This window comes from Cherax quadricarinatus, chromosome 23 (assembly GCF_038502225.1).
Source record: "Cherax quadricarinatus isolate ZL_2023a chromosome 23, ASM3850222v1, whole genome shotgun sequence".
NCBI lineage: Eukaryota > Metazoa > Arthropoda > Malacostraca > Decapoda > Parastacidae > Cherax > Cherax quadricarinatus.
This window is the reverse complement of record NC_091314.1, coordinates 38,058,593-38,071,370: the sequence shown is the minus strand read 5'-3', so window position 1 is coordinate 38,071,370 and position 12,778 is coordinate 38,058,593. Positions and strand designations below refer to the sequence as shown.

The 12,778-nt window shown below is 41.8% G+C and overlaps 1 protein-coding gene across 2 annotated transcripts in view; it reads left to right on the top strand.

The window, feature by feature from the left end:
* Nucleotides 1-12,778, top strand: part of LOC128685557 (uncharacterized) — a 47,643-nt gene that overhangs the window by 30,358 nt on the left and 4,507 nt on the right. For both annotated transcript variants that reach the window (XM_070088092.1, XM_070088093.1), the window contains one exon: nucleotides 10,253-10,373. In XM_070088092.1, coding sequence (XP_069944193.1) covers nucleotides 10,253-10,373 — 121 coding nt within the window. The remainder of the gene's footprint in view (nucleotides 1-10,252; nucleotides 10,374-12,778) is intronic.

The following is a 12,778-nucleotide window of genomic DNA, read 5'->3' as shown; positions in this document are numbered from 1 at the left end:
CTGGAGAAGAGCATTGTTCCGTTGTCTGAAACAATATGAAGTTGAAGTGACAGGATGGAGCCTTTATATAGTGCCAGGAGGTGAGACGTAGGTTGCTTTGGGAGGGCAGGTCCCTCTCAAACCCAGCCGTTCTCACTAGTAGAGGTCGAAGTTGATGGTCTGTACCAAGATACCCTTGTGTTGCAGTGTCTGACAGAATGAACATTAAAATGGTATAAAATACCGACAGATTGTTAGGTAAGACACATATGCAACAGTTAGGTATCTTTATTTCGAAACGTTTCGCCTACACAGTAGGCTTCTTCAGTCGAGTACAGAAAAGTTGATAGAAGCAGAAGATACTTGAAGACGATGTAATCAGTCCATCACCCTTAAAGTTTTGAGGTGGTCAGTCCCTCAGTCTGGAGAAGAGCATTGTTCCGTTGTCTGAAACAATATGAAGTTGAAGTGACAGGATGGAGCCTTCATATTGTTTCAGACAACGGAACAATGCTCTTCTCCAGACTGAGGGACTGACCACCTCAAAACTTTAAGGGTGATGGACTGATTACATCGTCTTCAAGTATCTTCTGCTTCTATCAACTTTTCTGTACTCGACTGAAGAAGCCTACTGTGTAGGCGAAACGTTTCGAAATAAAGATACCTAACTGTTGCATATGTGTCTTACCTAACAATCTGTCGGTATTTTATACCATTTTAATGTTCATTCTGTCAGACACTGCAACACAAGGGTATCTTGGTACAGACCATCAACTTCGACCTCTACTAGTGAGAACGGCTGGGTTTGAGAGGGACCTGCCCTCCCAAAGCAACCTACGTCTCACCTCCTGGCACTATATAAAGGCTCCATCCTGTCACTTCAACTTCATATTGTTTCAGACAACGGAACAATGCTCTTCTCCAGACTGAGGGACTGACCACCTCAAAACTTTAAGGGTGATGGACTGATTACATCGTCTTCAAGTATCTTCTGCTTCTATCAACTTTTCTGTACTCGACTGAAGAAGCCTACTGTGTAGGCGAAACGTTTCGAAATAAAGATACCTAACTGTTGCATATGTGTCTTACCTAACAATCTGTCGGTATTTTATACCATTTTAATGTTCTTTCTGTCAGACACTGCAACACAAGGGTATCTTGGTACAGACCATCAACTTCGACCTCTACTAGTGAGAACGGCTGGGTTTGAGAGGGACCTGCCCTCCCAAAGCAACCTACGTCTCACCTCCTGGCACTATATAAAGGCTCCATCCTGTCACTTCAACTTCATATTGTTTCAGACAACGGAACAATGCTCTTCTCCAGACTGAGGGACTGACCACCTCAAAACTTTAAGGGTGATGGACTGATTACATCGTCTTCAAGTATCTTCTGCTTCTATCAACTTTTCTGTACTCGACTGAAGAAGCCTACTGTGTAGGCGAAACGTTTCGAAATAAAGATACCTAACTGTTGCATATGTGTCTTACCTAACAATCTGTCGGTATTTTATACCATTTTAATGTTCATTCTGTCAGACACTGCAACACAAGGGTATCTTGGTACAGACCATCAACTTCGACCTCTACTAGTGAGAACGGCTGGGTTTGAGAGGGACCTGCCCTCCCAAAGCAACCTACGTCTCACCTCCTGGCACTATATAAAGGCTCCATCCTGTCACTTCAACTTCATATTGTTTCAGACAACGGAACAATGCTCTTCTCCAGACTGAGGGACTGACCACCTCAAAACTTTAAGGGTGATGGACTGATTACATCGTCTTCAAGTATCTTCTGCTTCTATCAACTTTTCTGTACTCGACTGAAGAAGCCTACTGTGTAGGCGAAACGTTTCGAAATAAAGATACCTAACTGTTGCATATGTGTCTTACCTAGATAGATTTTGTTCGGATTTTTAACCCCGGAGGGTTAGCCACCCAGGATAACCCAAGAAAGTCAGTGCGTCATCGAGGACTGTCTGTCTTATTTCCATTGTGGTCCTCAATCTTGTCCCCCAGGATGCGACCCACACCAGTCGACTAACACCCAGGTACCTACTTGCCGCTAGGTGAACAGGACAACAGATGTAAGGAAACATGTCGATATGCTTCTACCCCACCGAGAATCGAGCCCGGGCCCTCAGTGCGTGAAGCGAGAGATTTCCCAGCCAGGCCACGGGGGTCACCCTATGATCTCCGGACAATTCTTCCCAACTCCCATCTCCTTACTTTGTGACAGTCAGGGGTTGATCTCCAACAGCCACGTTCCAGATCGTTAAAACAGTTTGATCCAGACTTCCTGCAGTGACCTATAATTTTTTTCCAAGATCATTCTGCACTTTCTTAAAATCCGTACGTGTTCACAACCTCATCAATACCTCGGTGTTGTCTGCAAACTTGTATTCAAATTCAAACTTCAGACATTTATTTATTTGTATAGTATACAATGTGTGGTTTACATGTGGTAAAATATTGTTGAGTCCAAACAAGCCACTACCATGTATGAGCATGTATGATCATGTATGAGCATGTATGAGCATGTATGAGCATGTATGAGCATGCATGAGCATGTATGAGCATGTATGAGCATGTATGAGCATGTCGGGCAAGTATCTAACAGCTCGCAGGTTGTTTATTGTAGTGATCGCTACAGTGTAGCTATTTCAACTACGTTAGTGTGCGTTATCGTAGTCTACGTGTGCGTGAGACGTGTTTGTGTGTGTGTGTGTGTGTGTGTGCGTACTCACCTAATTGTGGTTGCAGGGGTCGAGACTCAGCTCCTGGTCCCGCTTCTTCACTGATCGCTACTAGGTCCTCTCCCTCTCTGCTTCCTGAGCTTTGTCATACCTCTTCTTAAAACTATGTATGGTTCCTGCCTCCACTACTTCACTTGCTAGGCTATTCCACTTCCTGACGACTATATGACTGAAGAGTACACGTGTGCGTGTGTGTGTACTCACCTAGTTGTACTCACCTAGTTGAGGTTGCAGGGGTCGAGTCCGAGCTCCTGGCCCCGCCTCTTCACTGATCGCTACTAGGTCACTCTCCCTGAGCCGTGAGCTTTATCATACCTCTGCTTAAAGCTATGTATGGATCCTGCCTCCACTACATCGCTTCCCAAACTATTCCACTTACTGACTACTCTGTGGCTGAAGAAATACTTCCTAACATCCCTGTGATTCATCTGTGTCTTCAGCTTCCAACTGTGTCCCCTTGTTACTGTGTCCAATCTCTGGAACATCCTGTCTTTGTCCACCTTGTCAATTCCTCTCAGTATTTTGTATGTCGTTATCATGTCCCCCCTATCTCTCCTGTGTGTATGTGTGTGTGTGTGTGTGTGTGTGTGTGTGTGTGTGTGTGTGAGTGTGTGTGTGTGTGTGTGTGTGTGTGTGTGTGTGTGTGTGTGTGTGTGTGTGAAAACGACCCAGACCATCCTCGATGTAATCTGGAATTTCCCAATCGATCCAGACTGACTCACTTCTTGGCGGATGTGAACGATGTCTCATGGTAAGTCAGTCAGGTAGCTTCCTCACAGAGTACATGTACAACACCACAACGTAAGTAACTTCCTCACAGAGTACATGTACAACATCACAACGTAAGTAACTTCCTCACAGAGTACATGTACAACATCACAACGTAAGTAACTTCCTCACAGAGTACATGTACAACACCACAACGTAAGTAACTTCCTCACAGAGTACATGTACAACACCACAACGTAAGTAACTTCCTCACAGAGTACATGTACAACATCACAACTCAAGTAACTTCCTCACAGAGTACGTGTACAACACCACAACGTAAGTAACTTCTTCACAGAGTACATGTACAACACCACAACGTAAGTAACTTCCTCACAGAGTACATGTACAACACCACAACTTAAATAACTTCCTCACAGAGTACATGTACTATACCACAACTTAAGTAACTTCCTCACAGAGTACATGTACAACACCACAACGTAAGCAACTTCCTCACAGAGTACATGTACAACACCACAACTTAAATAACTTCCTCACAGAGTACATGTACTATACCACAACTTAAGTAACTTCCTCACAGAGTACATGTACAACACCACAACGTAAGCAACTTCCTCACAGAGTACATGTACAACACCACAACTTAAATAACTTCCTCACAGAGTACATGTACTATACCACAACTTAAGTAACTTCCTCACAGAGTACATGTACAACACCACAACGTAAGCAACTTCCTCACAGAGTACATGTACTACACTACAACGTAAGTAACTTCCTCACAGAGCACATGTACTACACTACAACTTAAGTAACTTCCTCACAGAGTACATGTACAACACCACAACGTAAGTAACTTCCTCACAGAGTACATGTACTACACTACAACGTAAGTAACTTCCTCACAGAGTACATGTACTACACTACAACTTAAATAACTTCCTCACAGAGTACATGTACTACACTACAACGTAAGCAACTTCCTCACAGAGTACATGTACAACACCACAACTTAAATAACTTCCTCACTGAGTACATATACTATACCACAACTTAAGTAGCTTCTTCATAGAGTACATGTACAACACCACAACTTAAGTAACTTCCTCACAGAGTACATGTACTATACCACAACTTAAATAACTTCCTCACAGAGTACATGTACTACACTACAACGTAAGTAACTTCCTCACAGAGTACATGTACTACACTACAACTTAAGTAACTTCCTCACAGAGTACATGTACAACACCACAACGTAAGTAACTCCCTCACAGAGTACATGTACTACACTACAACGTAAATAACTTCCTCTCAAAGTACATGTACTACACTACAACTTAAGTAATTTCCTCACAGAGTACATGTACAACACCACAACGTAAGTAACTTCCTCACAGAGTACATGTACAACACCACAACGTAAGTAACTTCCTCACAGAGTACATGTACAACACCACAACGTAAGTAACTTCCTCACAGAGTACACGTACAACACCACAACGTAAGTAACTTCCTCACAGAGTACATGTACAACACCACAACGTAAGTAACTTCCTCACAGAGTACATATACAACACCACAACGTAAGCAACTTCCTCACTGAGTACACGTACAACACCACAACGTAAGTAACTTCCTCACAGAGTACATGTACAACATCACAACGTAAGTAACTTCCTCACAGAGTACATGTACAACACCACAACGCAAGTAGCTTCCTCACAGAGTACATGTACAACACCACAACTTAAATAACTTCCTCACAGAGTACATGTACTATACCACAACTTAAGTAACTTCCTCACAGAGTACATGCACAACACCACAACGTAAGCAACTTCCTCACAGAGTACATGTACAACACCCCAACTTAAATAACTTCCTCACAGAGTACATGTACTATACCACAACTTAAGTAACTTCTTCACAGAGTACATGTAGAACACCACAACTTAAGTAACTTCCTCACAGAGTACATGTACTACACTACAACTTAAGTAACTTCCTCACAGAGTACATGTACTACACCACAACTTAAATAACTTCCTCACAGAGTACATGTACTACATTACAACGTAAGTAACTTCCTCACAGAGTACGTGTACTACACTACAACTAAAGTAACTTCCTCGCAGAGTACATGTACAACACCACAACGTAAGTAACTTCCTCACAGAGTACATGTACTACACTACAACTTAAATAACTTCCTCACAGAGTACATGTACTACACTACAACGTAAGCAACTTCCTCGCAGAGTACATGTACAACACCACAACTTAAATAACTTCCTCACAGAGTACATGTACTATACCACAACTTAAGTAACTTCTTCACAGAGTACATGTACAACACCACAACTTAAGTAACTTCCTCACAGAGTACATGTACTACACTACAACTTAAGTAACTTCCTCACAGAGTACATGTACTACATTACAACTTAAATAACTTCCTCACATAGTACATGTACTAAACTACAACGTAAGTAACTTCCTCACAGAGTACATGTACTACACTACAACTTAAGTAACTTCCTCACAGAGTACATGTACAACACCACAACGTAAGTAACTTCCTCACAGAGTACATGTACAACACCACAACGTAAGTAACTTCCTCAAAGAGTACATGTACAACACCACAACGTAAGTAACTTCCTCACAGAGTACATGTACAACACGACAACGTAAGTAACTTCCTCACAGAGTACACATACAACACCACAACGTAAGTAACTTCCTCACAGAGTACATGTACAACACCACAACGTAAGTAACTTCCTCACAGAGTACATGTATAACACCACAACGTAAGTAACTTCCTCACAGAGTACATGTACAACACCACAACGTAAGTAACTTCCTCACAGAGTACACGGACAACACCACAACGTAAGTAACTTCCTCACAGAGTACATATACTACACTACAACTTAAGTAACTTCCTCACAGAGTACATGTACAACACCACAACGTAAGTAACTTCCTCACAGAGTACACGTACAACACCACAACGTAAGTAACTTCCTCACAGAGTACATGTATAACACCACAACGTAAGTAACTTCCTCACAGAGTACATGTACAACACCACAACGTAAGTAACTTCCTCACAGAGTACACGTACAACACCACAACGTAAGTAACTTCCTCACAGAGTACATGTACTAAACTACAACTTAAGTAACTTCCTCACAGAGTACATGTACTACACTACAACTTAAGTAACTTCCTCACAGAGTACATGTACAACACCACAACGTAAGTAACTTCCTCGGAGAGTACATGTACAACACCACAACGTAAGTAACTTCCTCGGAGAGTACATGTACAACACCACAACGTAAGTAACTTCCTCACAGAGTACACGTACAACACCACAACGTAATAACTTCCTCACAGAGTACATGTATAATACCACAACGTAAGTAACTTCCTCACAGAGTACATGTACAACACCACAACGTAAGTAACTTCCTCACAGAGTACACGTACAACACCACAACGTAAGTAACTTCCTCACAGAGTACATGTACTACACTACAACTTAAGTAACTTCCTCACTGAGTACATGTACTACACTACATCTTAAGTAACTTCCTCACAGAGTACATGTACAACACCACAACGTAAGTAACTTCCTCACAGAGTGCATGTACAACACCACAACGTAAGTAACTTCCTCACAGAGTACATGTACAACACCACAACGTAAGTAACTTTCTCACAGAGTACATATACAACCCCATAACGTAAGTAACTTCCTCACAGAGTACACGTACAACACCACAACGTAAGTAACTTCCTCACAGAGTACATGTACAACACCACAACGACTTCCTCACAGAGTACTCACAACGTAAGTAACTTCCTCACAGAATACACGTACAACACCACAACGTAAGTAACTTCCTCACAGAGTACAAGTATAACACCACAACATGTACAAGACCACACTCTAAGTAACTTCCTCACAGAGTACACGTACAACACCACAACGTAAGTAACTTTCTCACAGAGTACATGTACTACACTACAACTTAAGTAACTTCCTCACAGAGTACATGTACTACACTACAACTTAAGTAACTTCCTCACAGAGTACATGTACAACACCACAACGTAAGTAACTTCCTCGGAGAGTACATGTACAACACCACAACGTAAGTAACTTCCTCACTGAGTACACGTACAACACCACAACGTAAGTAACTTCCTCACAGAGTACATGTACAACATCACAACGTAAGTAACTTCCTCACAGAGTACATGCACAACACCACAACGTAAGCAACTTCCTCACAGAGTACATGTACAACACCACAACTTAAATAACTTCCTCACAGAGTACATGTACTACACTGCAACTTAAGTAACTTCCTCACAGAGTACATGTACTACACCACAACTTAAATAACTTCCTCACAGAGTACATGTACTACACTACAACGTAAGTAACTTCCTCACAGAGTACATGTACTACACTACAACTTAAGTAACTTCCTCACAGAGTACATGTACAACACCACAATGTAAGTAACTTCCTCACAGAGTACATGTACTACACTACAACTTAAGTAACTTCCTCACAGAGTACATGTACTACACTACAACTTAAATAACTTCCTCACAGAGTACATGTACTACGCTACAACGTAAGCAACTTCCTCACAGAGTACATGTACAACACCACAACTTAAATAACTTCCTCGCAGAGTACATGTAATATACCACAACTTAAGTAACTTCCTCACAGAGTACATGTACTACACTGCAACTTAAGTAACTTCCTCACAGAGTACATGTACTACACCACAACTTAAATAACTTCCTCACAGAGTACATGTACTACACTACAACGTAAGTAACTTCCTCACAAAGTACATGTACTACACTACAACTTAAGTAACTTCCTCACAGAGTACATGTACAACACCACAACGTAAGTAACTTCCTCACAGAGTACATGTACTACACTACAACTTAAGTAACTTCCTCACAGAGTACATGTACTACACTACAACGTAAGTAACTTCCTCACAGAGTACATGTACTACACTACAACTTAAGTAACTTCCTCACAGAGTACATGTACAACACCGCAACGTAAGTAACTTCCTCACAGAGTACATGTACTACACTACAACTTAAGTAACTTCCTCACAGAGTACATGTACTACACTACAACTTAAATAACTTCCTCACAGAGTACATGTACTACACTACAACGTAAGTAACTTCCTCACAGAGTACATGTACTACACTACAACTTAAGTAAGTTCCTCACAGAGTACATGTACAACACCACAACGTAAGTAACTTCACAGAGTACATGTACTACACTACAACGTAAGTAACTTCCTCACAGAGTACATGTACTACACTACAACTTAAGTAACTTCCTCACAGAGTACATGTACAGCACCACAACGTAAGTAACTTCGTTACAGAGTACATGTACAACACCACAACGTAAGTAACTTCCTCACAGAGTACATGTACAACACCACAACGTAAGTAACTTCCTCACAGAGTACATATACAACACCACAACGTAAGTAACTTCCTCACAGAGTACACATACAACACCACAACGTAAGTAACTTCCTCACAGAGTTCATGTACAACACCACAACATAAGTAACTTCCTCACAGAGTACATGTACAACACCACAACGTAAGTAACTTCCTCACAGAGTACACGTACAACACCACAACGTAAGTAACTTCCTCACAGAGTACACGGACAACACCACAACGTAAGTAACTTCCTCACAGAGTACATGTACTACACTACAACTTAAGTAACTTCCTCACAGAGTACATGTACAACACCACAACGTAAGTAACTTCCTCACAGAATACACGTACAACACCACAACGTAAGTAACTTCCTCACAGAGTACAAGTATAACACCACAACGTAAGTAACTTCCTCACAGAGTACATGTACAACACCACAATCTAAGTAACTTCCTCACAGAGTACACGTACAACACCACAACGTAAGTAACTTTCTCACAGAGTACATGTACTACACTACAACTTAAGTAACTTCCTCACAGAGTACATGTACTACACTACAACTTAAGTAACTTCCTCACAGAGTACATGTACAACACCACAACGTAAGTAACTTCCTCGGAGAGTACATGTGCAACACCACAACGTAAGTAACTTCCTCGAAGACAATATAAATAACGCTGCGTCTGGGTAACACCTGGAACATCACCTTGTGGGCAGTATAAACATCAGGGTCACCTAACATCACCTTGTAGTCAGTATAAACATCAGGGTCATCTAACATCACCTTGCAGTGCAACATTCAAGAATCTTTATTCCGGAAACGTTTCGCCTGACAGTGGCTTCTTCACTCCAGTGCAGGAAAAGGTGGAAGATGGGAGGAGTGTGCGGTAATCAGTCCCTCAGCCTGGAGTCGATGTGTTCAGTCCATCAATCTTGTTTAACCTACTGGCATGATCCACTGCCACTAGTGGGTTTCTCCAGTGGTGACTCCGTCTACCACTGCTCCAGCTCATCTGTCTGCCGTATATAAACTTCGTCTTCCCGAGTATGCTGCACTTTTATCAAGATTGATAGGCTGAACACATCGACTCCAGGCTGAAGGACTGATTACCTCAAACTCCTCTTCATTTTCCACCTTTCTCTGCACTGGACTGAAGAAGCCACTGACTGGCGAAACGTTTCCAGAATAAAAGCACCCAAATGTTCCACAAGTGTCTCATTTATCAACTCGTCGGTTTTCTAAACTACGTTGCAGACATCCACTGCTGCTGGCCGATGGTTCAGGGTTCAAATACAACATCTCCCTCTGCACTGGAGATCACAACTTACAACTGTGTCTTCCAGCACACCTCACCTGCACCCACTGCGTCCTCCAGGTCAGTATTGTCTCCTCAAGTATAAATAAACCACATTCCTTGTCTTTCTTATGTTATTCTGGGTTAATAATCAAGAAGGAAGATTTAAGTTACTTTGGAAAGTGGTGATTTTTAGAACGTTAGGTAGATTATGAAGGTTTGAGTTTGAGAAAGATTTGCCTAGTATGGGACAGTAGGCCTGCTGCAGTGTTCCTCCTTTCTTATGTTCTTATGTTTTTAAAATAGGAAAAAGTCAGGGCATGTTTCCAAAAATGGCTGGTAGTATGTTACTGCGGATACAATACTTCAATATTTCTTGAGCAACTGTGAGTGAATTGTTTCTGAATTCACTAATATTATGTCACTGCAGCACACAGTCAAGTGGAGACTGACCATAGTTCCAGTGTGTATAAGGTATAAAATACCGGCAATATGAAAGTTTAGACACATGTGCAACATCTGGATATCTTTATTGTAGACGTTTCGCCATCCAGTGGCTTTATCAATACAGATTCTAGGACATAATTAGAAGACAGTAGAACTATATACAAAAGATGAGGTAATCAGTCCCTCAGCCTTGGAGTTAGTGTTCACAGCATCGTGGTGGAGGAGAGTCTGGAGCAAAGGCAAGAAGACTGGCGGTTATATAGGCGTTAGTGGATAAGGACGTGCAGCAGACGAGGGCATAGTTCCCTGACAGGTACCTTCTCTGATAGGTACCATTCTCTGACCCACGCTCGCCTTAGCTTTTGGGTTAAGACAAGGCTCAGTTCTACACTCCTCTCTAGCGCTAAACTTCGCCTGTCCCTTCCTCCCCGCTCACCCCACCGGAGTCCCAACAGAAGAGCCTGAATTTCTCTTCTCAATATCTGTCCCACGATCGCCTTCGCTGCTGGGTTAAGCCCTGGCTCTATTTCTACGACTAAGAACACTCCTCTCCAGCGCTATTCTTCGTCTGTCCCGTCTTGCCCACTCATCCCATTTGGGATCTTATCTGAACTTGTTCGTTCGTTCGTTCGCCTTTGCTCCAGACTCTCCTCCACCACGATGCTGTGAACACTAACTCCAAGGCTGAGGGACTGATTACCTCATCTTTTGTATATAGTTCTACTGTCTTCTAATTATATCCTAGAATCTGTATTGATAAAGCCACTGGATGGCGAAACGTCTACAAGAACGATATCCAGATGTTGCACTTGTGTCTAAACTTTCACATTCAGTTCCAGTGTGGCTGTGTTGATGGTCCAAGTCTGACCGAAACGTCGTCTTAAGCTCCTCTCTCCTATGTGCGGGTTATTTGTGTATTATCCTCGTGGCTAAGTTTGTATTTAGTGCAGACTCTCAGAGGAACCTGCATCCCAGCCCAGCTCAGTCAGTGGTGACTTCCTATAATCTGCTGATATGCTTTTGGATATGACGTAATGTTTTTTTCTTGCATGATAGAATGATGATAGATGGACTGACTAGTGTCAGTCTCTCTCTACATCAGGTTAATGAAATTCAGGTCAAGTTCTTTAAGTATTGTTATGCAAATGTTTTAGAAAACCTGCAAGCTGAAGAATGAGACACTTGTGCAGTGGTTTCTGTTCAGTCCATAAATCTCAATGGTCTGAACACATCGACTCCAGGCTGAGGGACTGATTACCTCAAACTCCTCCTCATCGTTCACCGTTCTTCTCTATATTGTATTGAAGAAGCCACTGACTGGTGAAACGTTTCCTCGATATAGATTCCCAAATGTTGCACAAGTGTCTTATTCTTCATCTCAAACTGTTAGATGACAGCTCAGAGTTTTAACTTACTTCTTCCTTGAGGGCAAACACCTTACCTAGTTCACTAAATCTATTGCACATTTAAAGGCCAATGTGATAAGGAATCCCCAAGGTGTTCTCTGACTCCGCTGTTTGCGGTTCTACCATACTTGTGTCTGGCTTCTGACAAGAGTAGCGGCGGTAGTCAAAATATTACGGAGGCAAACAGTGGGTCTTTCGTAAATTAGCATCATGCATAGACGATAGCGAATTACTTAAAATTAAGGTATTAGTAAAAGTCACGTATGTACTGATCAAGACATATTAAGGAAACATTTCGCTACCAGTGGCTTCTGAGAAAACCATTCGTGGCGAAACGTGTGTTTTACCAACAACTTGTGGGTATATATTTTGGTAGAATTACCGACAATATGTAAAGTAAAAGGACACAAGTGTAACTAATGTGACATTTTATTGTGGCAATAAAGTGCCACATAAAGTGTCACAATAAAGTGTCACATTAGTTACACTGGTGTCCTTTTACTTTACATACAAATTGTGGGTAGCGCAGTACCAATTAAGCTTTAGATATATGGACACATGTGAGTACAACAAACAGTTCAGTTTGAAGGGTGGAAACCCAACTGATGATGCATGCTTCAGCCGCTATATACG